General features: G+C 43.1%; 1 protein-coding gene across 2 annotated transcripts in view; it reads right to left on the reverse strand.

Moving 5' to 3' along the window:
* The window catches only part of SMAD9 (SMAD family member 9), a 62939-nt gene continuing 44433 nt past the window's right edge, over positions 7124–25629 (reverse strand). For both annotated transcript variants that reach the window (XM_018056661.1, XM_005687505.3), the window contains exons 4-6: positions 23337–23558; positions 12991–13247; positions 7124–10629 (exon numbers count right to left, since the gene is read on the reverse strand). In XM_018056661.1, the coding sequence (XP_017912150.1) occupies positions 10486–10629; positions 12991–13247; positions 23337–23558 (623 nt within the window). In that variant the 3' untranslated portion in view covers positions 7124–10485. The remainder of the gene's footprint in view (positions 10630–12990; positions 13248–23336; positions 23559–25629) is intronic.

The raw sequence follows: 25629 nt of genomic DNA on the forward strand, positions 1-25629 counted from the left end.
AACTTCTGTAGTTAAAAAGCAGCTTATCCTTCTTCAAGTGAAACGGGAGGATGAGGAAATGATAAAGTAATAGGTCAGTAAGAACTGAATTAAAAGAAAGGAACTTAATATATATCATTAAAAACAATAAGGTTTTTACTTATTTGGGGTAGGTTTATTGCAGTTTGCCCCCAACTTTGTTTTACCCCTCCATGTATGTGTAACTTTTGTAACGTGGCTTCACTGTTCCTCCCACTGAGAGGTTGAGTTTATTTATCCTTTAAATCTGGAGAACTGGCCTTGTGTGTGTATCCTTGGATGGCCTCAGGGAGCAGAGACACCATCCTAGCCTGGGACCCCCTGTTTTGGACTACTGTGTGAAAGAAAGGCAGACTTTCTTGTATCTGCCATGGTTATTCAGGTGTTCTGTGACATGCAGCCAAACCAATATCCTCAATAATCTTAGTATTATCCTCAGTAATACTGTATGTAAGAGGGTTGATGAGCAGCATTAAAGATTTGGTCTGGAAACCGGGAACCAATAATGGCAATCTGCAATCAGGTGACAGTTTCATAGGGCTCCAACAGACATAGAGGAAGAAAGATAAATTGCAAGCTTGAGCTCAACTTCATATAGTGGAAGAAGTGGAGGAAGTTAGGTTGCTTTTGTGAGAGTACTCAGTAATAGAAGCTAGAGTTCTTGCTGAACAGAGAAGAAATGAGGCCAACTGGAGTTCACTATGATATTGAAGAGCAAGTGTAGGAAGAATCCGAGAGCACAAGGTTATTTCATCTAGGAAACTAGCAGTACTCGTTACAATGAGTTAGCAGCTGCCCCAGTCTTTATAACACTCTGTAACAGTGAGTATGTCAATAACTCAAGCTTCTTAATGCCTTGGTTTTAAGACCATTCCTAGACTTCCACTTGAAGAGTGGGATTTGGAGGGATTGAATAAACAAGTCCGTAGGATTTAGTGGCAAGTAAATAACTCGGATGGCTCTCAACTCGGAGAAACCCAGAGGGATTTGCTTCAGCTCATCAACCAGCAGCTCTAGTGCACTGCCAAAACTTGCTGAAAAGCAATCAGAAAAGGAAAGGGAAAGAAAGAAAATGATGAAACAGATGTTTTGCATCAGAAGTAGTTAATCCAAACAAGATGGTCTTCAAAAGAGGTGTCCATCAAAGATTATATTAGCGAAAAATTGTGAGGGGACTACAGTTAATTTTGAATAGGCAAGTACAAAGGATCATAAATAATGTTACCAAAATTATATGTCAGTGTATAATTATATGCTCATGCAAGCTCATATGCAAAATTGGAAGTAGCAAAGGAAAATTGGGGCACTGGTGTCATGGGGTAGAAGAATGGGGGTGTTCAGTGGTTGGGAGATCTTTTATCAAAATAATCCTTTGAATACTTAAATTTTTACCACACACAGATTTCCAAAATGTTTTTGTTTTGACTACAAACTGAAGTCCTATTACAAATTGAAAACAGTAGATAGGCTGTGCTTTTTTCTTGGCTTTCTAGTTCCGTTTATAGAGATATGTTTTTACTGCCGAATCTTTATTTCTGAATACGTAGCACTTATTTATTATGAGAGTCCCCTCTAAGAGTTTCTTAACATCTGTGTGAGATCTTAGTTTCCTGATCAGGGATTGAACTCTGGCCCCCTGCATTGGGAGCATGGAGTCTTACCCAGGGAAGTCCCTGGGAGAATTTATTTTCCTCTCATTTCTACCAGCAATAGGAATTGCTGTTCTTTTTTTTTACCTCTTGCCTTTCTGATAGCCATATTATTACTGACCGTTGGATTTACTAGCGTTTCCATGAATGCTGGTAAATTTGAGAACCTTTTCCTATGCTTGTTGGCTACTTAGATTTGGCTCTTCTCTGAATTAGCTAGTCCTATCTTTTGTCTCTTTGTCTATTTTTTCCATTAGCCTCCTTTTTTCCTAAAATGTGCAAAAAGTCTGGTGACTGTTACAAAAATGAATCCTGTGTCATTTTTATTTCTCTTTTTCATGTCTAACATTGGTTTATTTACCTTTTTATGGTATCTCTTGCCCATGCAAGCTTTCAAGTTTTGAATATTTGGACATATCTGACACTTCTTTTATGGCTTTTGGTTTAAAAGGTCTCAGTTTGGGATCTTTGACATGATTGTTGATTTAAAACTTGTTTTTTTTCCTAGAATTAGAAAATATAATTAGTATGGCTATTGGCACATAGTCCTGAATTCCTTTGTGTAACTAATGAACATGGAAATTTTAGTATTCCTGTCATCATTACCCCCTCAGTTTCTAACTTTATGTAGCTATGAAAATGAGTATTATAATCATGATTACAGATGCTGTTGAATGGTGCATACATAAGACCTGCGTTCAGATAGTCTAGCTTATGATTTGGAGATGGGCTGAACTCTCATTTGTTGAGCAGACTTGTTTCACTATAGGAAAAATTTATGATTAAAATACTAATTAAAATGCTGCTTTTACTGAGTTTAAGCTTAATATTTTCAGAACTTTTTAGTGAAAATACTTGACATGTTTAATAATTAGGTGACTTGATCTCATCTTCTAATCAGGACATGGACTACATTCCCTGTTCTCCTTATGATATATTGCTCCACCCTCCAAATAATCGTTTGTATTATTCTAATGCAGCAAAGGTAAGCTTTTATTATTATAAACTGCAGCAAATTAAATGATGCTTTCTATTCATAGCTTGACTCTGCTGCTGCTGCTAAGTCGCTTCAGTCGTGTCCGACTTTGTGTGACTCCATAGACGGCAGCTCACCAGGCTCCCCCATCCCTGGGATTCTCCAGGCAAGAACACTGGAGTGGGTTGCCATTTCCTTCTCCAATGCGTGAAAGTGAAGTCGCTCAGTCGTGTCCGACTCTTTGCGACCCCATGGACTGCAGCCCGCCAGGCTCCTCCATCCATGGGATTTTCCAGGCAAGAGGACTGGAGTCGGGTGCCATCGCCTTCTCCGAGCTTTACCCTAGTGATATAGAGATATATGCAGCCTTTCTTACAATGTATTCATTGAGCACAGATACTAATTTTCATGAGCTGTTTGTAGTTTGGGCTTAAAAGGGCCCAAGAGTATATTCAGCAGGAAAGCAAAATCAGAGAACTAAGGAAAACAAGCATAAAAGAAGTTACAACTAGTGAGATTTTCTATCTGTTTTCCTCTCTTAAAATTGAAGTCTGGGTCGTTTACTATCTTTGGTTGGAGATCACTGTCCACTGTTAAGATTTTATAGCAGTTGCCTTTGAAAATCTGAGGAGCAGGGTATATTAACATCAGATATTTGCACAAAATTATATATCATATTAAATAAAATACATGTAGTTAGGTGTACTTCACCGTCATGTTGATTAGGATCATCTTTGTGGGTGGCAGGTGATGGTAATTGTGACAGCATTATTTCCTTTCAGAAAATGAGTCTTCAAGAAAGCAGTATTTTTCTAAGATCACCCAAAGTTGTCTGCCAGTATGGAAGCTCCAAGTCGTACTCAGGGACCTTGTTTCCAGGCTCCTGTGATGCTTGGCTTTTTCTTCCTAAAAGACCCTTCAGGGCTCGGACACCCTGCTTTTTGTGCCAGTGAGTGGACCCTCCTGGGGTCAGGGGTCTGCCAGTGTGAGAAAAGCCAAGCCTCCCTCCCTTATCCAGGTACCCTTCTCTCTTCATGCCCAAGTGCCACATGGCCATGTTTCCTGTGTCTTTTCTTTTTCCTGTTCACCCCTTTAGCACCAGCAACCATCAGAATTGCCCTTTGCTCCCTAGTCGCAGACATTCACTATCTTTAAATGGTGTATAAAGTCCATCAAAGACCTTGAACATTTCCTGCTTTGTTAGCAATTGGCAAAATGACCACAGCCCCTGCCCAGGCCAGGCACTGCCTATTCTGAAGGGCAATGAGAATTTAAAACCGAGACTCACCGAGTAACTCACAGGTACCCAGTTTGGAGAGGAGGGCTGGGTGTTTTGGGGCCAGCAGAGCACTGGGCTCTTGCCTCTTTCCAGCCGCAAGATGAAGCCTGGGATCACTGTGGTGCTCCCTACCACGTGGGTCCTCAGAGGCCAGTGCTGCCTAACTGCCTGCACTGTGCCCTCACTAGGCAATGCCAGGGCTCACCTCTGGTGTTAGTAACAGGAGGCAGGAATTGAATGCTTAACCCCTAGCAACCAAACTGGCAAGCCTTCCCACAGAGCCTGAAAAAGAGGAGTATTTTGAACACAGATCTCTTTAAACAGCTGTTGCACGGGCAGAGCAGATGGAGCCAGGGTAGTGTTCAGAACCAAAATAGCAATTGTATCACAAATTACAGGTGCTTCCAAACAGGCTTGCCTGCACTTTGTGACAAGAAGCCACTCCTCCCACCTGAGGGTTCAGGACGAACCAGAGACAGAGCTGCATGAGCATTCCACACATTGATGGCGACTGGGTCAGTTACCTAGCACACCACCCCGAAGCATAGTGGCTTACAATAATCGCCTCCCCCCGCAATAGTGTTAAGCATTAGCTGAGCTTACCAGAGGGCTTCTGGTGGTCAGGCTTAAGGGTATCTCCTTGAGGAGGCATTCAGATGAGAGCACAGCTGTGGTTGGTAACATTCAAGACGCCTTATCCTCAGGTCTCAGCAAACTGGGAGCCCACTCCAGGTGAGATCCAACCCACAGTTCGTTTCTGTACTGCCACAGGCTAAGAATAGTTTTTACATTTTTAAACGGAAAACCAAAAGAAAAATCATCTCATGACATGTGAAAATTACATGAAATTCAGATTTTGACATCTGTAAGATTTCATTGGCACAGAGCCACCCCTGGCCACATACACAGTTTATGGCGGCTTTTGCACTGTGGTGGCAGAATTATGTAGTTACAACAGACATGAAGGTCATATGGCCTGCAAAGCTGAACATTTTTACTGTCTGGCCCTGGATAGAAAGTCTTCTGACCCCTACTCCTAAGCATCTCTCTACAGACAACTTCATTAACCATCAGTGGGTTATTTTGAGAATGTTTAGGTTTTTTTCTTTCTAAATGATGAGGCCAGAGAGAATCCAGCCTGTCACTTGCAAGCATTATCTCCAAATAACATACTGCATGCAGGTGTGAGTAATTTGGGGCTTAAAACAACCGTGAATATAATTTTCATTATATTTACTCCATTTTAACGTCATCTTTCAGATTACTGGAGTAAATCTGAAGCCGCAGTTAACATTTTTATCAGATGTATGCAAATAATAGAACCATCTATGATGATCATAAACGTCCAGAACTATTATCTTCTTTATACTCCATGTCGACTTGTTCTATGAAAATTCTTAATGCTTCTTTACTCAGATCCACATTCTGAAATAAATGCTTAGAACAGAAATGATTTTAACAGTTGTAACTGTCAAAGCTGCCTTTCCTTGCTACTACTGTGCAGCTGAGTATTTGCAAACTAAGTCTTAAGCATGCTTCTCTCTTCCCCAGCAGCTGCAGCATGGTCACCAGACATGCAGTTGGAAACTTGCAATTATTTTTGGGAAGAAATTAAATAATTGCTGATTTTAAAAAAGGAGAATCGGAAACAAATACCATTTCTGCCTTCATAATGGGAACCCCAAATGCCTTTCTAAACAAACAACAGCTGGAAAATGCTGAACACAGATAGATCGAATCCTTGCCTTTAAAAAGTTCCCAGCCTTGTAGAGATGGATAGACAAGAAGACAGTATGGTATAGGGATTGATAGTGGATCGTTGATGAGCACAAATTATGATGTGGGCATAGAGATTAGGCACGTAAGCTGGTCTAGAAATGTCTGGGATCCTTGCTAATGGGAACCAGTGGGAAGGAAGGCAAGGTGGATCAGCCCAGAAACCATCCGGGGTACACACCCAGGCCTGGTGGAGATCTCATTGCTAGGCCCTCCAGCAGCCTGTTGCAGCTGACAGCACACTGACCTTTATCAGTTTACTTGTTCATCTTCCTCCACAGACTTGGAAGTTTCTTTAAGGCAGAAACTGTCATCTGTCATTGTTATCTACAGTGCCTGCCTGGTAGTAGCTGATGCTCAAGAATCATCTAATAAGTGAGTATGTGCAAGTTTCTAGGCTAATGAAAATATTCTGTCTCTTAGATAGGCTAATGTTTAAAGAAAATATTTTATGTCTATACAATGGTATATTTAAAAATATGTACTAGTTTGTGGTTGAAGTGCCAGTACCAAGTTTTGGATGCAAGAACAGGGTCAGGAAAAATAGGAGATGCAAAGACAAGCAAGAAACAATCACTGCTCTCCATAAACTTCCAGCTTAAGTAAGATGAGATGGTTGGATGGCATCATTGACTTGATGGACATGAGTGTGAGCAAGCTCCAGGAGTTGGTGATTGATAGCGATGCCTGGCTTGCTTCAGTCCATGGGGTCACAGAGTCGGACATGTCTAGGCGACTAAACTGACCGAACCCTCCTCTGTGTGGAACCAGAATAGCTTGTCTTTCATCTGTTTACATTGTGGAATTCCACAAAATATTTCTTTTGAATAAAGGGAACTTAGTTAATAAAAGACCAAGTTTTCTCAAAATACTTACATATTCTACCTCCCCCCACCCCCACCCCCCCATTTAGACTGGAAGGAAATTTAATGGCGAGAACAGAAAATTTTCATTTTTAGATATTTTCATATTCCTCCTGGATTCCATCTTCATTTTTCCTGAGTTGCCTTTAACACTTTTCTAACAGGTACTATATAGCAGTGCACAGATGTTTACAGTAATTGTTCATTCCCATATACTGTAATATCACTTAATATTTGCTAATACACAGGAAAAAAAGCTTCTATGCATATCCTTTCTAAAATTACTGCAAAATATCTTCACGGTTCTATATTTTTTTCTACTTTATATACAGTAGTGTGTATGTGTTAATCCCAACCTCCTAATTTATCCCTCCCCCTCCAAGGTTCTATATTTAATACCAGTTATTCTAAGATGTTTAGTTCAAAACTATTACCTAATTTCTCTATAGGATGTTGGATTTCAAAAAATCCCATTTTCAAAACAGGATTGTATAAGATCATCTTAAGGACTCATACAACGAATCCTTCTATGAGGTTTGCAGGGAATAATGGGCCAAAGACATTTAGGTACAGTATTCTTTATTATAAACAATCAGATAACAGTGTAAGTGTGCATTTGAAGGATAATTCAGGCCTAGCTATAATAAAAAACATGACTTAAATAGAAAGAGTTTCTTTTTTGTTAGTTTTACATTAATTTGAACTTAACATATGCCAAGATCATGTAATTTGTCATATAGTTCAGCCATTAAATCCTTAACAAGAGCAGACAAAATTTGGAATGCGTGTAACATTTTATTTGTTGACTATGTATACCAAGTATTCAGGACATACTCAAAGTTAAGCCGGTGCTTGAAGTCTAACAAGCAATACCTAAAATTTGTTTTTGTTCCTGTGACGGGGTATTCACTTCCTAAGCAGACAATGAAAAGGAGATTCTAAATGCTAGGTGGTTGTCCAACTTTTTCTGAATTAAACTGAATGTTAAAAAAAAAATAACATAAAGTAAATGTATTGAAAATTGACATCTTAATAGTTCCAAAGCACTGGTAGGTATTAAAATATCATCTAACTAAAAATTTTTACATCTCAAATTTTTAACAGGAGAAAAAACAAAACCCAGACTTGAACAGCACTATAAATGTTCTGAGTCTTGTCAGCAGGCCAGATGTTACTGTTCTCTATTGCCTTGTCTACGGCAACCTTAAACGTGTTTGGCAATTGCTGATGCAGTTAATGGCTCGGCATGTCCACTTTGCTCATGATCCTATAAAAGAATGTAAAGACATCGTTTGGACTGTCTACCTCAAGGATTGAATGTTAAATAAGCACATTTAGAAGTCAGAAATCAAATCCTGCATTACAATTTTTAACAGTGCTTACAGAAAAAAATTTAAAAGCCTGATCTAAAATGTGACTGTGTTACAATGACTTAAGGGTTAACTTCCCATCACTTCTAAATTCTCTGAATTTCACAGCATTTTGATAAAGGCTTTTGGTGAGATAGACCTGGTAGTGATGCATACGTACCACTTAAATCGTTTATTTTTTGAAGATACAATTCTGATTCACTGGAACCTTCTGTCCTGGTTTCCCAAAGCTGAGTGGAAAGCCAGTGTATTTTTTCATATCATTTATAAGCAACTAGTACCGATCAGTTCTGTAAAGGTGTAAGATTACCAGAGGAGGAGTCTGACCACTGACGGATAAAGCGGTTTGATCCCTGGAGCCCAAACCACGTGTACCTCATGCTGTTTTGTGCAGCAGCACTCGTTTGAGGAAGACTTCACCATACTAACGCCTTTTCCAAGGAAAGGGGACATGACATGGGGAATTACTGGAAAATAGGGAAGAGGAGAAAAATCCAACATTGAGACAAAGAAGAAAAGCCTTATTTATCCAAGGATGTCTTCATCCATGACTTGATTGCTTAGAAGAGAAAGAAAATCAGTTTCAAAATAGAGATAATTAGGAAATCAATTATATTTTTTTCAAGCATAAGAGTGCGTTTTGTTTTAATAGTTCTTGAAACATGAGGATGATTCTACAGATTTCCATGTAGACTCTCAGCTCCAGAGGGCTGGGACGGTTTCTCGTGTACATTGACTCCACAGTACCTAACACTGTGCTGGGCACATACATAGTTGGTGAACCAATAAACTACAGAGTTCTCTAAACACTAAATGGACCACCTAGCTTTAATGTAAAATGTGTTATTTTCTATTGTATATATGAAAGCTTCTACTAGGTAACACTAGTCATTACAAGAGGGGACGGCAGTAGCTCACGCATATATTGTTTTCATATGATCATTCCTACCTTGAATACAATTTAATGAGAAACAGCTACTATACACTAATGCTAGAAAGAGTTGAGACAGAATGTATAAATGAAACCTGGATCACTGAAGTACCGTCTGTTAACAAGCATAATTACCTTCTTAAATTATACATTTTAAAGAGGGTGTGAAATAATTTTCCAAGCAATGCAGTGTTTAGTGGGTGGGAATTATATATATATATGAAAGTACCTAGAAATTTGATAAATGGCCCTCTTTATCATCCAGGGGTAAGTAACAGGTTTTGGTATGTTGTATACATTTTTAAAAAATGTCCTGTTATTCAAGACCACTGTTCTCAGAAATGATAGGGATTATGGAATTACTATCTTATTTGGGAACTTATTTCCAGGTATGAGGCTTTAGTTTTGTAAGAGGCTACCGCCTATGACCAGCAGGTCACTTAATCAGTAGAGACACTTAAGTTAAAGAACTCACATGGATCACAGCAACGTGTCTAGGTTTTCTCAAAGGCTTCAGTGAACACTGTTTGAGCGATCTGTGAAGAGTTAGTATTTACCAGCGTGTGAGGAACATGCAGCAAAAAGTGCCCTCGCCTAGAGGCTGAATGTGGGAATGTGAGGAGGAATAAGTAAACACAGGGTGTTTTTGTCCGATGCTCTTTCTTTACTGCTGCCCCCCCCACCCCACCCCCCCCCCCCCACACACACGGGACTTAAACACAAGGCCAGCAAGCATGCCGTGCAGACTAAGATCTGCAGAGCTGCCTGCCCTGCATCACCAGGAGAACTTACGTGGAACTTCACGTGATTTCCTACGTGGAAGGCAGGCATCTCTGTGGGTGAGGCATGGATTAAGAAAGTGCTGGTCTTATTTTGCAGTTGGGGGATATAGCTCATTTCATGCTATTTTCATATTTATAATATCTTCCCATATAAGAGTCATTTACTTTTTTGTACAGTGGTAAGATAATGAGGCAACCTGGCTCTCAGCTTCACAGTTTCTTTCTTTTCCGATCACAGTTTTAATTTGTTTAAAAGGTACCATTCATATCAGCACAACAGTCTACCTACAGGTATTTCAACTTCAGAAATAAAGCTTAATGACTTGTCTTTAACTGATTTTACAAGCTTGATTTTCTTTTTTTGTCAGCACTTGAAGTGAGGTTATTTAAATATTACAGGTTTGATAGCTTTGTTTTGTCCAAAGTGTTATTTGCCCTAGTGCTGCTAGTACCTGATTTTTGCTACGTAAACAGTTTTAGTATTTTTCTGGACTGGCCACACAATATGCCTTATGTGACACGGCAGACGAAAGCTGCCTTTGTTCTGCCAGCACCCTTCAAACACTGTCCACAGACTTGCCTCTCATTTGTTCTCTCCCACAAAAGAAGCTGCTGCTTATTAGAGCGTAGGCACCAAAAACCTGCTTTTCTCATCGTGTTGTAGTGGCATCAGGTTAACTAGAAAGCACAAACCAAGATGGTGATACAAAATATGAAGAGTATATATTAAATGTATTTACATGTGTACTTAGAAACTTCAGTTAGTCATGAATCTGAAATGATATAAGCCACTGCCTGCAACAGCATCTACCCTATAGAAATGTGCGTTGAGACAGGACTGTTAAGACACCGAAGAAATCGGGTTGTGTGGGGAGCCCATCTGAGTCAGAACTTTGTCCAGCCACTGCAGCGGTCCATGAAGGTGGATCTCAATCCAGCAGGGCGTGCTTGTGACATCCTGGCGATGGTACTCGGCTCCCCAGCCCTGAAAAGCAAAAACGGAGCCACGTGGTTGTGCCAGATTTCCAGGCAGCCTCCAGGGACATGAGACAGGCCTGCTGGATATTATAGCCCACCGACCAGGGCAGCTTCTGGGACCTTAGAACATGAACTCTGCATTCCTGCAAGTACAAGACAACCTTTTCATCAGTCAGACACCCTAAGATGAGTCCCCATCCGAGGTTTCCTCCTGGGCTCGCAACTAAATCCACGGACCTAGAGAGGGCCTGGGTTCAAGCCACGTCAGAGACACTGGGAAATCATGCTGTCTTCCCCAGGAAAGGGAGCTTGAATGCATGTTCACCCCTTAATGCTGAAGTCCGTGTTTTGCATGAAACAGAACAATGGCTGGATCTGAAAGTTGTTAAGTGAGAGCTGAGAATGCTCTCTGTTACTCAGGGTTGATGAAGAAAGCTTGTTTCTCCTCTCCCATGCTGGCTCACTTATGGCAATTTGCCATTGGTGACCATCCACAGGAGAGACCGCAAAAAATAAAGAAGTTTCGTTAACATCCATGACCTCACATGGTTGCAATTTTTTATTGTGGTGAGAACTTATCAATTTCTTTTACACTGATCACCTATAGCTATATTTGCTAGGAATCTTTTTTTTTTTAAGTCTCTGCAATATTAGTAACAGTTTATTTTGTGAATTATGTGGTTTTATGAATTTAAAGGTTGCATATATGAGAAGTACATCTAGTTGAACTTAGGAAAATCAGATTCCTATACAAGTTTATAATACAGTGAAATTATTATGTCTGAGACATTGGCCATTTCATCCCAATTTTTAAAACAGACCTAGAAAAAAGTACATCAAATGGTTGCTTATTATCGCCCTCTGCTGACTCTAAAGCATCAGAGTGTTTGAAAAGACTTTCAGGTATTTGTTAATTGCCTGATGGTGTAAAAATGCGTTTAAAGCTTAACAGTAAACTTGAATAAGGGCTTCCCTGGTGGCTTAGATGGCAAAGAATCTGCCTGCAGTGCAGGAGATCTGGGTTCGATCCCTGGGTCAGAAAGATCCCCTGGAGAATGGCAACCCATTCTTGCCTGGAGAATTCCGTGGACAGAGGAGCATAGGGGGCTACAGTCCAAGTGATCACAAAGAGTCAGACACGACTGAAACGACTTAGCACGCATGCAAATTTGAATGAAACTGTTTTGTCACCATGAAAGAAATGGATTCAAGAAGTTATTTTCTAAACTGGAAACTCTATTCTTGATTCTCACTTTTAAAATAATTACTGAAATTATAAATAAGAGTGTAGAAAAATGGGACACATTTTTCACGGTAATTTTACAGAATAAATAAATAAATTTTTCTTTGAAAAAATCTGGAACAAGCCATACTGATACGGCTTGAATAGATAGGTCACCATGGGAAAACTGTCACATATACTCAGTTTGACAAACAAGCTCAGATTTGGAAATATCAGAATTATTTGCAAGTGCTTTGTGAGGAATGAAATAGACGATAAACTGAGGGCTTAGCTTTAACGTGCAAATCCAGGTTTTCCTTCCTACTAAGTAACTCCCTCCATTCTACAACCTTCACATCAACTTTAATTAAAGAACTAACTGAGAAATTCAACAAATATTCACAAGCAGAACATCTACTGCTGTCTCAGAATTCATCATAAGCCCCATGATGTTTTTCTCCCAACCTGTCTGTACCTTTGTAAACAGCACTTAATTCATACTCTCTTGTATTAGACTCAGTTCTGTTCTGCAGTTTCTTTATAAATATGATCGCCTCTGTTGGCCTGTCTGCTTTGTAAGAGTAAGGAGAGTGTCTTATTCGATTTCAGGTAAATTCACCATTTACTGAGTGACCCTAGTGCTCAGCAATTTGAGGGAAGGAAAAAAAAAATCTCTATAGCATTAAGTGCTATACAACCATCATAGTCACTTTTTCTTCTTTATTTAAAGAAAAATCAGGTAACTGTCTTAACTTAGTTTTCCTCCAAAAGTAATATACTTAAGAATTTTCTTAAAATTGCTAAACAAGAGATGTCATACTCATGGAGGAGCTCTTCTGAAAAACAATTGAGTTTTCCTCCCCAAATGCTGTCTACTTGCCCTGGCTATCCAACTGCCACATCAACCGAAGACTGTTTAAAAATATATATATATATATATTACTTATTTATTTTCTTATTTGGCTGTACTGGGTCTTAGTTGTGGCACACAGGATATTCAGTTGACCCATGTGGGATCTAGTTCCCTGACCAGGGATCAAACCTGGGGCCCCTGCATTGAGAGCAGAGAGTCTTAGCCACTGGACCGCTCTGGAAGTCCTGTGCTTTTGGTCTCTATCTTACAATCAGGAAGCGAGCACTCCTTACCTTGACAAAACTCATCCTGATGGTGCACATCTTGGTCAGCTCATAGACGACTTCAAATCCATGGTGCACAGACTGGGCGAGCAGCTGAGCGAACAGCTGGTTGTTGAAGATCTTGAGGCTACAGCCGCTGGGGATCTTGCAGACGGTGGCTGGGTGGAAGCCGTGCTGATAGTTGCAGTTCCGGCTCTGCACGAAGATGCTGCTGTCACTCACGCACTCGGCATAGACTTCTCCCCCGACGTAGTACAGGTGCACGCCTGTGAGGCAAAAGCAGTCTCCAACACCAGCACTGATTTCCACTTAGACTTACCCCCCTTCCCGTCTCACCCGCCTCTGTCACCTAAGGAGACATGACTATCCACTGTGAGGTTAATTTTAATATCAACAATCATTGACTAGTACCACAAGTGCCCCAAAGGCTGACCTGCTTTAATTATCATCTGTATTTTTTCCATGATTGCATTTAAAAGTACACTGCAACTCAGGTTTGCATAGAAGGAGGCTGTCATGTATTAATACCACTCCTGTCACTTTCAGTCTCATGCTTCATTCTAAAAGGAAGATCTCATACTATTAGAGGCAAATAACAACTAATGCAGAAAACATCAAACAGTCCTTCAGGGACGTATAAAGAACTGGACACAGTAAGTACCATGGTAATGTTACATGCATATACTAAATCCACTACAGAGGACACGATAAACGAAGTTTACATTTTATTTTACTAACAATTATAAATCCATTTCTCTTAGTACCTCAAAGAGACCCGCTAAGTCGCTTCAGTCGTGTCTGACTCTGTGCGACCCCACAGACGTCAGCCCATGAGGCTCCCCCGTCCCTGGGATTCTCCAGGCAAGAACAATGGAGTGGGTTGCCATATCACCTACATTTACAGTCACAGAAATAATGCCTATTTTTGCCTACAGCGAAATTCATGCCACATTTTCAGATAAAATATACTCAATCAAAATGTAGTTTATGCTATTTTATCTCATGTTCTTAGAACTAAAAGGTGAAGAGGTTCTTGAGAATGTTGTTGCTCAAAGTGTATTTTAGTTGATGCTCTTCCTCCAAATTCTGGGTTTAAGACACAGGTGAAGATGCTGTAGTCTAGGGAATATTAAATACCAGAACAATTGTTCCCCAACCTTTTAGCAGAAACAAAATCTCTATCTCCAGGTGTCAACATGGTTGTAAATACAATCTCCATGCAGTGGCAAGGGGACTGTAGAAATGGTCTTGAATTTACTTATAGGAACAGATTTGGGTACTTAAAAAAAAAAAAAAAAAGCACACTTTTAATACACCTGAAAGACTTCCAGGGCTTCTCAGACCTGCATTTAGGAAACATGACTGACACAGCCACTCAGTTTCTTTGCAGGATCTAAGTAGCAATGGAGGCAACTTTTGCACTACTATGTAACTACTTCCTGCCAGCTTTATGGTTTCCTTTTCCCATCTCCTTTCCCTTAATACAATTTTAGAAAAGAATGGCTTTCAGGGTCATGTATTCAAACCACAGACTCCAACACAGTCTGAAGAAACTGATTCAGGGTCACAATGATAAAGCTCTTGATACTCAGGTCAAGGTTCCCCTCTCACTGCCTCAGTCAGACCAGGTCCCCTCCTCTGCTCAGCCTTCCTCTCCCTTTTCTGCCTTGCCTCTATGAGTCTCTCCCCTGAATGCTCTGGGGTCTGATCCCCATGGCCCTGGCCCTGAGGAGTAGGCAGAAGGATGGTCCTAACTGGCTGGGACACAGTGCTGGACCCACATGTGGGAGGTGTGTGTTATTAGTTGCAAAGTCGTGCCTGACTCTTTGCAACCCCATGGACTGTATGTAGCCCATCAGGCTTCTCTGTCCATGAGATTCTCCAGGCAAGAATATTGGAGTGGGTTGCCATCCCCTCCTCCAAGGGAATCTTCCAGACCCAGGGACTAAATAAGGCTCTCCTGCATTGCAGGCAGATTCTTTACCATCTGAGCCACCTGGGAAGCCCAGACTTACTTGGCTGGACCCACATGTTGGGAGATGAGGAAGGGGCAAATCCAAGCAAACTTCTCTAAAAACTCCCAGGGGAAAGCCTGCCTCTGGGGCAGCTGGAAAGCAAGTGGTCAAACTGCCAGAGTATGAGGCTGCTAAGTGTTCAGTATGTCTTTGAGTTGAATGCCCTTCAAATACATAATCCTCCTAGAGCTTACTAAGGAGAACAGATAAGACTTTTTGCTATCTGACTCTGGTCTTTATTTAGGGGATGATTTTCAATCCTGTTAAAAGTCTTGTCTGCAACCACAGACATCCTGGCGGAGCACAGAAAGCAGAGAAGAGCCTGGATGGGGAGGCAGCAGTGCAGCGTCCTGAGTGAGAAGGGGCAGAGTGGATGGGATATGCCCGGGGAAGCCCTGAGCCAGCCCTGGTCACCGGAGCAAGGAGGGATATTCAACCCCATGATGAAGAAGGCTAGAGACAGCCACATCTAAAGAGTCAAGTAAGCTAGGGATTTTATTCGCATCCATTTGACAGGCCAGAAGCCTGGCTTTAAACCACGTCTGCGAGATGCTAAATCACCACAGAGAACAGTGAGTGGATAAACGCCCAAAGAAGGTGCCGCCTGAGACGAGAGAGAAGCCAGGCAACGTGGTCCTCTGGAAGTTCCACCCACCCCTGGGACTACATCTATTCCTGTCTGCGTCTGCCTCCATCTGAGTTTTCCACCTGTTGTACCTGCACCCACCCCCTAGGAGACTAGGGAGTCTGGATTCCTGGTGGTGGTGAATGCTAAGGGCTCTTTGGGCTGGATTTGGATCTGCTGAGTCAGACTGAAGCTTGTTCCCTTCTGGTATCTTCTGAAGCCTTGACTGACAGGGATGATGGAGGGGAGGCTCAGGGAACAGCAGGTTAATTAGGCTGGTGAGTGTGTCCCAATGGTCTTGGAGTCTAGTAACAGGGGGATGTCCCAAAGTGGAAGGAATATGCATGGATTCCCTCCAGAGTGGGATGGGGGGCAGGGAAGGGATATTCCATCCCTGTGGAAATCTCATCACCCCATCACCAGCTCAGATACATACTTAAAAATACCAGAGAAAGAATATGAGGGCTGAAACTTGCTTTAAACTACTCTTCCCTGGTGGCTCAGATGGTAAAGCATCTGCCTGAAGTGCGGGAGACCCAGGTTCAATCCCTGGGTCAGGAAGATCCCCTGGAGAAGGAAAAGGCAACCCACTCCAGTACTCTTGCCTGGAAAATTCCATGGACGGAGGAGCCTGGTAGGCCACAGTCCATGTGGTCACAAAGAGTCGGACAGACTGAGCGACTTCACTTTCACTCTCATAAAAATACTGTGGAGGGGACTTACCTGGTGGTCCAGTGGTAAAGAATCTGCCTGCTAGTGTGGGGACAAGGGTTTGATCCCTAGTCTAAGAAGGTTGCACATGCCTCTGGGTGACTAAGTCCCTGTGCCACACCTCCTGAGCCCACATGCTGCAACTACTGAAGCTCTAGAGCAGGTGCCCTGCAGCAAGAGAAGCCACTTAATGAGTAGCCTGCGCATGGCAACTAGAGGGTAGCCTCTGCTTGCTGCAATTAGAGAAAGCCCGTGCATAGCAACGAGGACTCAGCACAGTTTGACAAGAAAACACAATTAAAGTAAATAATAAATAAATTATACAAATAATATAAAAGTAAAGATTTCCAGATCTACAGCAGGGCTTTGGGCCAGAGGATGGAGGTGGGCCCGCCCAAGACTGTGACTGCAGCTGTGCACTGCACAAACCCAGGGTGTGCCTCAGACTTCCGAGATTTGTATGGTTATTACAAGACTCCTCCAGCAGATGGCAGCAGGGGCTCCTTTCACTTCACACAGAGCTGCCTCCGGGCTGGTACAAAGTCAGTCCCCTCAAGCTATTACTTGAAGACTTTAAGTATCTCTGGACAAATAGGACGAACAAGCAGATTTGGGCCCAAATGAACTACACTACCAGAGGCTTCCCTGGTAGCTCAGCTGGTAAAGAATCCACTTGCAATGCGAGAGACACCGGTTTGATACCTGGGTGGGGAAGATTCCTTGGAGAAGGGACAGGCTACCCACACCAGTATTCTTGGGCTTCCCTGATGACTCAGATGGTAAAGAATCTGCCTGCAATTCCAAAGACCTAGGTTCAATCCCTGGGTTGTGAAGATCCCCAGGGGGAGGAAATGGCAACCCACTCCAGTATGCTTGCCTGGAGAATCCCATGGACAGAGGAGGCTGGCTGGCTATAGTCCATGGGGTCGCAAAGAGTCAGACACAGCTGAGTGACTAAGCACAGCACTGAGCCACACAGAATGCCCCACTGTGCATGCACACACTCAGTGATTCTGCCAAGGTAGCTGCCCCTTGGCACTACTTCCTCTCTATGTTTCACTACCACTCTTGACTGCAGCAACCCCAGCTCACCTGGACATACTGGGTCCCACCCCATCCTTACAGGAGCAGGAAACCCCACTAGAAGAAATGTTGAAAATACTGAGATGCAAAGAGTAAAGATCAGCCACAAATCCATAACCTAGAAATAATCACTACTAACATTTGCCTTATACTTTCAGTCTTTCATGTGCACATTTTAAATAAAATTGGGATCATACTCTAGGCTCTTTTATAACCTTTTTTCACATCTTAAAATACTGTCAACATTTTCTCATGATATTAAGTATTCTTCAGTATCCCGTGTAATTACTGCAACAGTATGATGTTCTGTGTTAAATATTTTTTAGGATTTGCTTTTTCAGGGATGAGAATCTTTACACACATTCAAAGGCAGAATGAAAAGGACATTTTGAGACCAGGAAACTAAATCCACCGGGAAAGAAGGAATCCAAAAATCACCTTAAGGGACTTGCCTGGTGGTCCAGTGGCTAAGACTCCACACTCCCAATGCAGGTGTCCAGGTTCAATCCCTGGTCAGGGAACTAAATCCCACATGCTATAAGACCCAGCATAACCCCCCAAATAATTTTTTTTTAATGAAAAAAAAAATCACCTCGAGGTACAGACTCTGCTTCTAAGGAACTGACAAACTAAACCCTTGTCTCAGGATAATTCCATTCACGAAAAAGAGAAGCATTACTAGATTTCCACAGAACAACTTGAGATGTACAAGAAAATTAAGTTTCATAAAAAAGTGAAAAACTAATTCCCAAAGCAATTCCATGATTTGAAATCTATGATAATTATGTCTGGGAAGGTCCGGGTTTGCCTCATTCAATGTGTGCGTGTGTGTGCTAGGTCAGTTCAGCCATGTCTGACTCTTTTTTTTTTTTCTTTTTTTTTTAGTTTTTTATTTTTTAAATTTTAAAATCTTTAATTCTTACATGCGTTCCCAAACATGAACCCCCCTCCCACCTCCCTCCCCACAACATCTCTCTGGGTCATCCCCATGCACCAGCCCCAAGCATGCTGCACCCTGCGCATGTCTGACTCTTTTCAATCCAATGGACTGTGGCCCGCCAGGCTCCTCCGTCCTTGGGATTCTCCAGCAAGAAAACTGGAGTGGGCTGCCATTCCCTTCTCCAGGGGATCTTCCGGACCCATGGACTGAACCCATGTCTCTCAGGTCTCCTGCACTGGCAGGCGGGTTGTTGACCACTAGCTCCACCTGGGAGGTCCCAGTAGGTTCAATATGTGGGGCGAATGCCTGAGGAACTATCAGTCACTCCTTCCTTCTCCCACGGGAGGAGGAACAGCCAGCAGCCAGGACACACGCAGCTCGTCTGCAGCTGCAAAGAGGAAACGTGGCCGTCCTGCCCAAGTGTCCTTTCGCACCTAGAACCTGGAGCAGGCTCCTTATGTGGGTCAGTGGTGCTGCCTGAAGTGACCGCGCAGCCACAGGTACTCAGAACACACACTGCTATTGATTAGGATTATGTTAAGTTGTGCAGTTCTAAGAAAGATAACCCGACCTCAATGACCTTAAGAGCACACATATGCTCACGCAGTCCTTTCAAAACTGCGGCTCTCCTCATTATTTGGAAATCAGGGCCATCTTAAAAGCCACTCTAAAAAAGCAGGTATCCTGTATACGCCAGTGACCCAAACTGGCTATTCCATCATTCCCCAAACCTCAGGAAATAACCTTGGCTTTATTTTGGGCAGTCAGACAGGTATGACATGTCAGCAGCTCTTCATTTTTTTCCCCTATAAAGATGCTAATAATCCTCCCATGGAGCTCAGAGTAACTCAGTGTGGGACTGCTTTTCTAGAGTATTCTTGGGGTGAAAACACAAAATCTTTTCTGGTTTACATTTTTAAAGTAAATGGGGAGGGGGGTTCAGGATTGGGAACTCACGTACACCCATGGCGGATACATGTTGATGTATGGCAAAACCAATACAGTATTGTAAAGTAAAATAGAGTAAAATAAAAAAAAAATTATAGATACAAAAAAAAAATGATTGTAAAATTTCATCACTGCAGTACTACAAGGGTTATCCACATATTGTAGCTGTGGCATACGACGACCATTTTCATTCGATATCAAAAGATTCAATTCCTCAAGCACTGAACTAAGAGGGGTGCTGAGGTGAAAAAGCAGGAGGGTCCCTCCCCTCCAGCAGAAGGGAGCAACTGGGCCTGACAGACAGAGCCACGGGTGCAAAATCTATCACTTGTGGAACCGTTGGTAAGCTACTGAACTCTTCTGAGCTTCTGCTGCCACCTGTGAAATGGGACTAAGAAATCCTAACTTGTAGGGTGACTATAAAGCAGTAATATGTGTAAGTGCCTGCCAGGGTGCCTCTCAGATCTGGGAATCTGTGGGGGTAGCTAAATCATTCAGAAGAGTTCAGGCAGTTTGCCTGGTTTTTAAGGAAGAGTATGGACAGACCTCAGGTTAGAAGGCAGTGTTCCAGGTTCTTTGAGGTCCTGCCTCTGATACTGAAGCTGCAGCCTCTGAGATTCTAGTGCTAACTTGCTAGTGGCTATTTAAAGCTCTTGGCCAGAGAGGTCAAAGCAATAGATGTGTTAACTGTTGCAAGGTTTTACAGAGAAAGGCTTCGTGCCAACCCCTCTGCCTCACGGTGCATCGCATTAGATGGAGAGCAGGATGAGAGAACACAGGTGAGTCAGCACGTGAACCATCACCACCACAGACAAAAGCTCAAAGGACATGCACTGCTGACGGGGCGGCAGCTCGGATCTCTCTAGGGGACGGCCATCTCCCCTAAGCGGCAACAAACGCGCCAGAAGTGACCGCGAAGCCACTGAAAACTACTGAGGGAGAAATGGCCCGTGATTAACAAAAAGAATCTTTATAGATGTCTCACTTCCCACACCCCACAGGCTCATCTCAATATAATAGCCAGGGGATCCTTTTACAGTGAAAACTCAGATCTATAAACTCCAACTTAGCTCCACCTTCTTGCGTCACACAGGCAAAGCTAAAGCACTCGGCATGGCTCGAGGCCCTGAGACCTGGTCCTGTCCCCTCCTCCTCTATGACTTCCTTGCCCCCTTGCTCACTCTGTTCCACTCGCTCTGGCATTGCTGCTGTTGCTCACACTGCGCCAGGCAGGTTCCAGGCCCCCTGCACATGCTGTTCCCTTTGCTCGGAAAGGTACCTACACTGCCAATTCCCTCTTTAGCTCTCAACTCAGAAGTCACTTCCTTAGCAAGCCTGCCTGCCTAGCTCCCCCATCCTTCCCCATTCTCTTCCCCTCCTTTGTTTTTCCCTAGATATTTATCATTTGACCTTGTGTGTGTGTGTGTGTGTGTGTGTGTCTGTGTGTCTGTGTGTCTGTGTATGCATGCATGTGTACTAAGTCACTTCAGGTCGCGTCCAACTGTTTGTGACCCTGTGGACTATAACCAGCCTGACTCCTCTGTCCACGGGATTCTCCAGGCAAGAATACTGGAGTGGGTTGCCACGCCCTCCTCCAGGGGATCTTCCTGATCCATGGATTGAATGCACGTTTCTTACATCTCCAGCACTGGGTGGCGAGCTCTTCACCACTAGTGCCTCCTGGGAAGCCCCCATGTGTGTATGCGTGTGTGCGTGTGTGTAATTTGTCTTTCTTTAGTAGTAGGTAATCCACGAAGCCAGGAGTTTTTGGTTTTGTTTTGGTTGTTTGCCATTGCTATATTCTGAGTGGCAGAATCGCTTGGCGCAGAGCGGATGCTCAATAAATATTTGTGAGATGAATGTGTATCTCTGAAGTTTGAGCATCTCCTGTAACTAACTCCGCAGTTACGGAATTAGTCAGTTAACAAGCTAACTTGCTCCCTATCCTTGGGGTGTGTTTGGCTGCAAACTCACTCAGGCTGGTGCTCCAGAAAGCCATGGAGCCCCTGCGAGAGGGCCCCCTGACCTCACAGAAGACCAACCATTCCTGCTTTGGAAATATCCCATGCCATGCTTTGCGGTGTGTCTTGCAGCCAGCAGCCCCCCACCCTGCCTTCTTTTTCCCCCACATTAAGGCAATTCCAGAGCAGCTTTCTGAGAAAGCTGTGCCTTTGCCTTGGGTACCCTGTTGAGGGTTGGGGTGTCCTTCCATCCAGGTGAGTGTTTCCTAGGCTCTCTGGATCCTGCTCTAATGTTTTTTTAACCCTGTAGATTATCTCTCAGTTAGTAACATGACACCAGCCCTCCACATCTGTCCGTCCACATCAGCAGCACCTTGAACAAACTGCTTTCAGAAAGCTGCCCAGAAGGTATTCAACACTCTCTGCATATTTTAATTCTATTTTTAGATCAAGTGGCTTAAGTAGAAGTCTCTCCTGCAGACCAATCTGCAAAGCCCTGCAGCAAATGGCTCTACAGCAGCACATTTTAACATTCTATCTTTAGATCACCTGACGATTCTTATAAAAATCATTCCAAAGTAAAACCATCCTGAGAAATTTAAGAAGTCAAAAGTATCACTTCCTGTGAGGACTGACTATGTTTTCCCTTTGGGATAGAAGTTACAGATTAAGTTTCCGTTTTCTGAACTCTCTGGGAGCCTAGGGGAAAATTTTAACCCAGTCATAATCGCAGTGCTAATTCTGAGGGATGACATACTTGTACTCATCTCCTCGACTCACTCCCAGCTTCTGACTTTCTCTTTTTCATTTATCATTTCTCTACAAAGGCTTCTCATAAGCCACCGCAGAGCCACTACGGGAAGACACAGGATAAAATAAAGTAACTGTCACCATTAAGGGTTAACATCAGGGAACAAATTCGGCCTGCCTCTAACTGATGGTCTGTAGGTTAACAACAGGAGACACTTGGGAGATAGATAGGAAAAACACAGATTGCATCACACATGAAATAATGGTTCTTCCCCAAAACTTGAAAGAAAAGGCTTGTGGCTACTTCCCAAGGTGGTGTAAGTGCTGGACGGGGAGAGAAAAGATCAAATAGCCCTGAAGCTTCTTTACACCTGTGATTTCAGTGGACAACCAGGCATCATTCAGACTGCCAACTCTTTGGATAGAAAAGAAAATATGAGGGCTTCCCTGGTGGCATCCTTCCTGACGATGCAGGAGGCACAGGTTCCATCCTTAGTCTGGGAAGATCCCACATGCCAAGGAGCAACTAAGCCCGTGCTCCACAACGACTCAGCCTGTGCTCTAAAGCCCAGGAGCTGCAACTACTCTTGCGCCCTAGGGCCTGTGCTCCACAACCGGAGACTCCCCGGCAACGAGAAGCCTGTGGGCCGAAACTAGAGAGCAGCCCCTGACCAGCACCACCAGAGAAAAGCGCGCAGCGAGGACTCAGCACAGTCAAAACTAAGCAAATAGAAAGAACTTAAGACCCTCACCTAGGCCTCAGGCCAGGCTGAGACAATCACACTGATGAGGTGGGTTCCAAAGGCGTCATTTCCAGACCCGAGTGAGGCCTGTGCTTGTTCAGCTGTTGTGAAAGTGCCTGGACACAAGAAAACCCCAGTCCCCTACCAAAGGCTTCCAAACAAACAAGTCATCGATTTTTTTAAAGGGCTCCCTTCTCAGTCTCTAAAGGTAACTTTACCTGATACAGATTCCTCTTCTTCAGAGGTCATCCTATTTAGCATTTGAGGCAACTCAAAGATAATTCTTGCTACGTCTCTTCAATCATTTCATCCTGTCTTTGTATTTCTCGTCTCGTTCATCTTCCTAACACCCACCCTACGCCATCCCCCAAAAGATGCTGTGTCCACCTCATAGGTGGAGACACTAAAAGACCCCAAAAGTTCTCACGCTCTCCCCAACAAAAATACTCCCCAGCAGTCTCCCAGCTCCCAGCCCTGGGAACATCCCACTAGGCCACGCAGCCAACCCATGGCTCGTTTCTGTTGCCGTGTTTGTTAGCTCAGAAGAATATATGAAGTAGATTACACATTTGCCTTTACCCTTTCCTATGTGTCTTCTGGTATTTTCTATCGTTGAGTTTCTGTTTACGTTAGAAAGAAGTCCGAGACAGAATCTGTTCCTGTTATTTGAAGGATCTGTGAATCCATCGATCAGCACACTTCGGGAGGAAGCCTGGAACGTCTCCCCGACGCGGTTGTTCAGTTCATAGTAGGCAACGGAGCACCAGTGCTGCGGCTCCTCGTAGCAAACGGGCCGAAAATCTGAAACAGAAGTGAATCAGACAGGACATCACTACCACCATGCCCGGGACCTCCCAGCTCACGACTCCACCAGGAACCCGAGGTGACCGCTGTCCCCCAAAGGCTGGCTATGAGAACCAGCGGACTGCTGTGCGTTGTTCTCAAACCTGTGTCTTTCATGGAAGCTTCTTGCAGGCTGCTCATCTGGTCCACGTACCTGGGAACAGGGGCCAGTGTTCTGATGACTCTTCCAAGGCTGGAATCTTTGTAAATAAGTTTTTTTATTTTTGAGGGGCCAGGCAACATTGGTATGAGTGGATCTGTGTAAACTTCATCCCCCTACCCAAAGGAAACACAGCTAAAAGGAAGTTAGAAGGTCATGTCATCTTTACAGCTGAGAGACAGCATTTTACCACCAAAATGAATTCCTATAGTAAAGAGTATCCTTTTCTAAAGAACTAAAGATGAAAAATAATTGTTCGGATATGATAAAAAATCAAAGCAAAACTGCATATGATTTAAAATTGTTAAGAAAGAAAAAAAATTCCATATAGAATCACATTCTTCTTTGTGTATATATGGGATTATTATTTCATGGCACAAATACACTTTAAAGGGAGAGATCTAATTTATTAGGAAATTGATGAATGTTATGTTTTCACCCCAAATTTTTCAAAGTAAGTTGCCAGTAAATTCAGAAACCCAATTTCAGAGTTCTTTCTTTCTTTGCCACTCACGTTCTTTTTCTGCCTTTCTATGGATTATAGTATCTTCCTTTTCTTTGTATATCCTAGTAATTCTTATATCTAGAGTGTGTTCTTACAAGCACTAAAATATAAACTTACAAAACAGATAAATTAGGGGGTTATTATTTGGTTTCCAAATGGACTTTCACTTATGAAAGAATTCCCCCCGAGATATGTTGAACAGTAAAGTCCTTTAGACCTTCCCTTCTTGGTGTGGTTCCTGGGACCACAGCCCCTGCAGCCACCTAGGAATTTCTTAGGAATGCAGATTCTTAGAAGCCACTCCAGATGCAGGGAATCAAAATCTGCATTTATATAAGACAGGCACATGGTCTGTGTGAACGTTGAAGTTGAGCAACATTTATCTAGCTTATTACAAGGGCACAAACTGGAAGGAAATCCACCACAAAACTTCGTTGTTTTTCAGTGGCTCAGTTGTGTAGGCGGATTTTTTACCGTCTAAGCCACCAGGGAAGCCCATGAATACTGGAGTGGGTAGCCTACCCCTTCCCTAGGGGATCTTCCCGACCCAGGAATCGAACTGGGGTCTCCTGCATTGCAGGTGGATTCTTTGTGCTGGACGCACAAAAGAGAAGGCGACTGACCTCTGAGTGGTGGAAAAAGACTGGCAGGAAATGACAAAACACAGTGACAGATGTGACGGTAGAGACACATGGAAAATAGCAGATGCAGGGGCAAAAGGAATGACTGACGGTGTAAGTCAGAAGAGAAGAGGTGGGACAACTCCCTTATCTTCCCACATTTTATAAGTTTTCTGAGGATAAGAACAATTTCAATTAACATTTTAATTCTCCTTTCCGAACCCTAAGGCAGTGCTTGCACACAATAAGAGCTTGACAAATAACTGTCAAATAGTGGGTTGGCCAAAAAGTTTGTTGGGGTTTTTCTGTAACATCTTAAGGAGAAACCTGAACTTTTTGGCCAACCCAGCAAGTGACTATGGGAAGACATGAGAGGCAGGTCGCAGCATCTGGCACCAAATGCATTTGTGCACACCCTTAAAAGGGCTTCCCAGGTGGCTCAGTGGTGAAGAATCCGCCTGACAGTGCAGGAGACCTGGGTTCAATCCCCAGGTCGAGAAGGTCCCCTGGAGAAGGAAATGGCAACCCACTCCAGGATTCTTGCCTGGGAAATCCCATGGGCAGAGGAGCCTGGTGGGCTACAGTCCACGGGGTCACAAAGAGTCGGACACGGCTGAGCAACCAAATAACAACAACTTTAGGAACTTGTGAGCTGGGGATATTCTTTATCTCACTCTCACAAGGTATGTAAATCTCTCCTTCGTTACCTGACTTAGATCCATCTTTTGAAGGAAAGGACTCCCT

The sequence above is a fragment of the Capra hircus genome, chromosome 12 (genome assembly GCF_001704415.2).
Source record: "Capra hircus breed San Clemente chromosome 12, ASM170441v1, whole genome shotgun sequence".
Classification (NCBI taxonomy): domain Eukaryota; kingdom Metazoa; phylum Chordata; class Mammalia; order Artiodactyla; family Bovidae; genus Capra; species Capra hircus.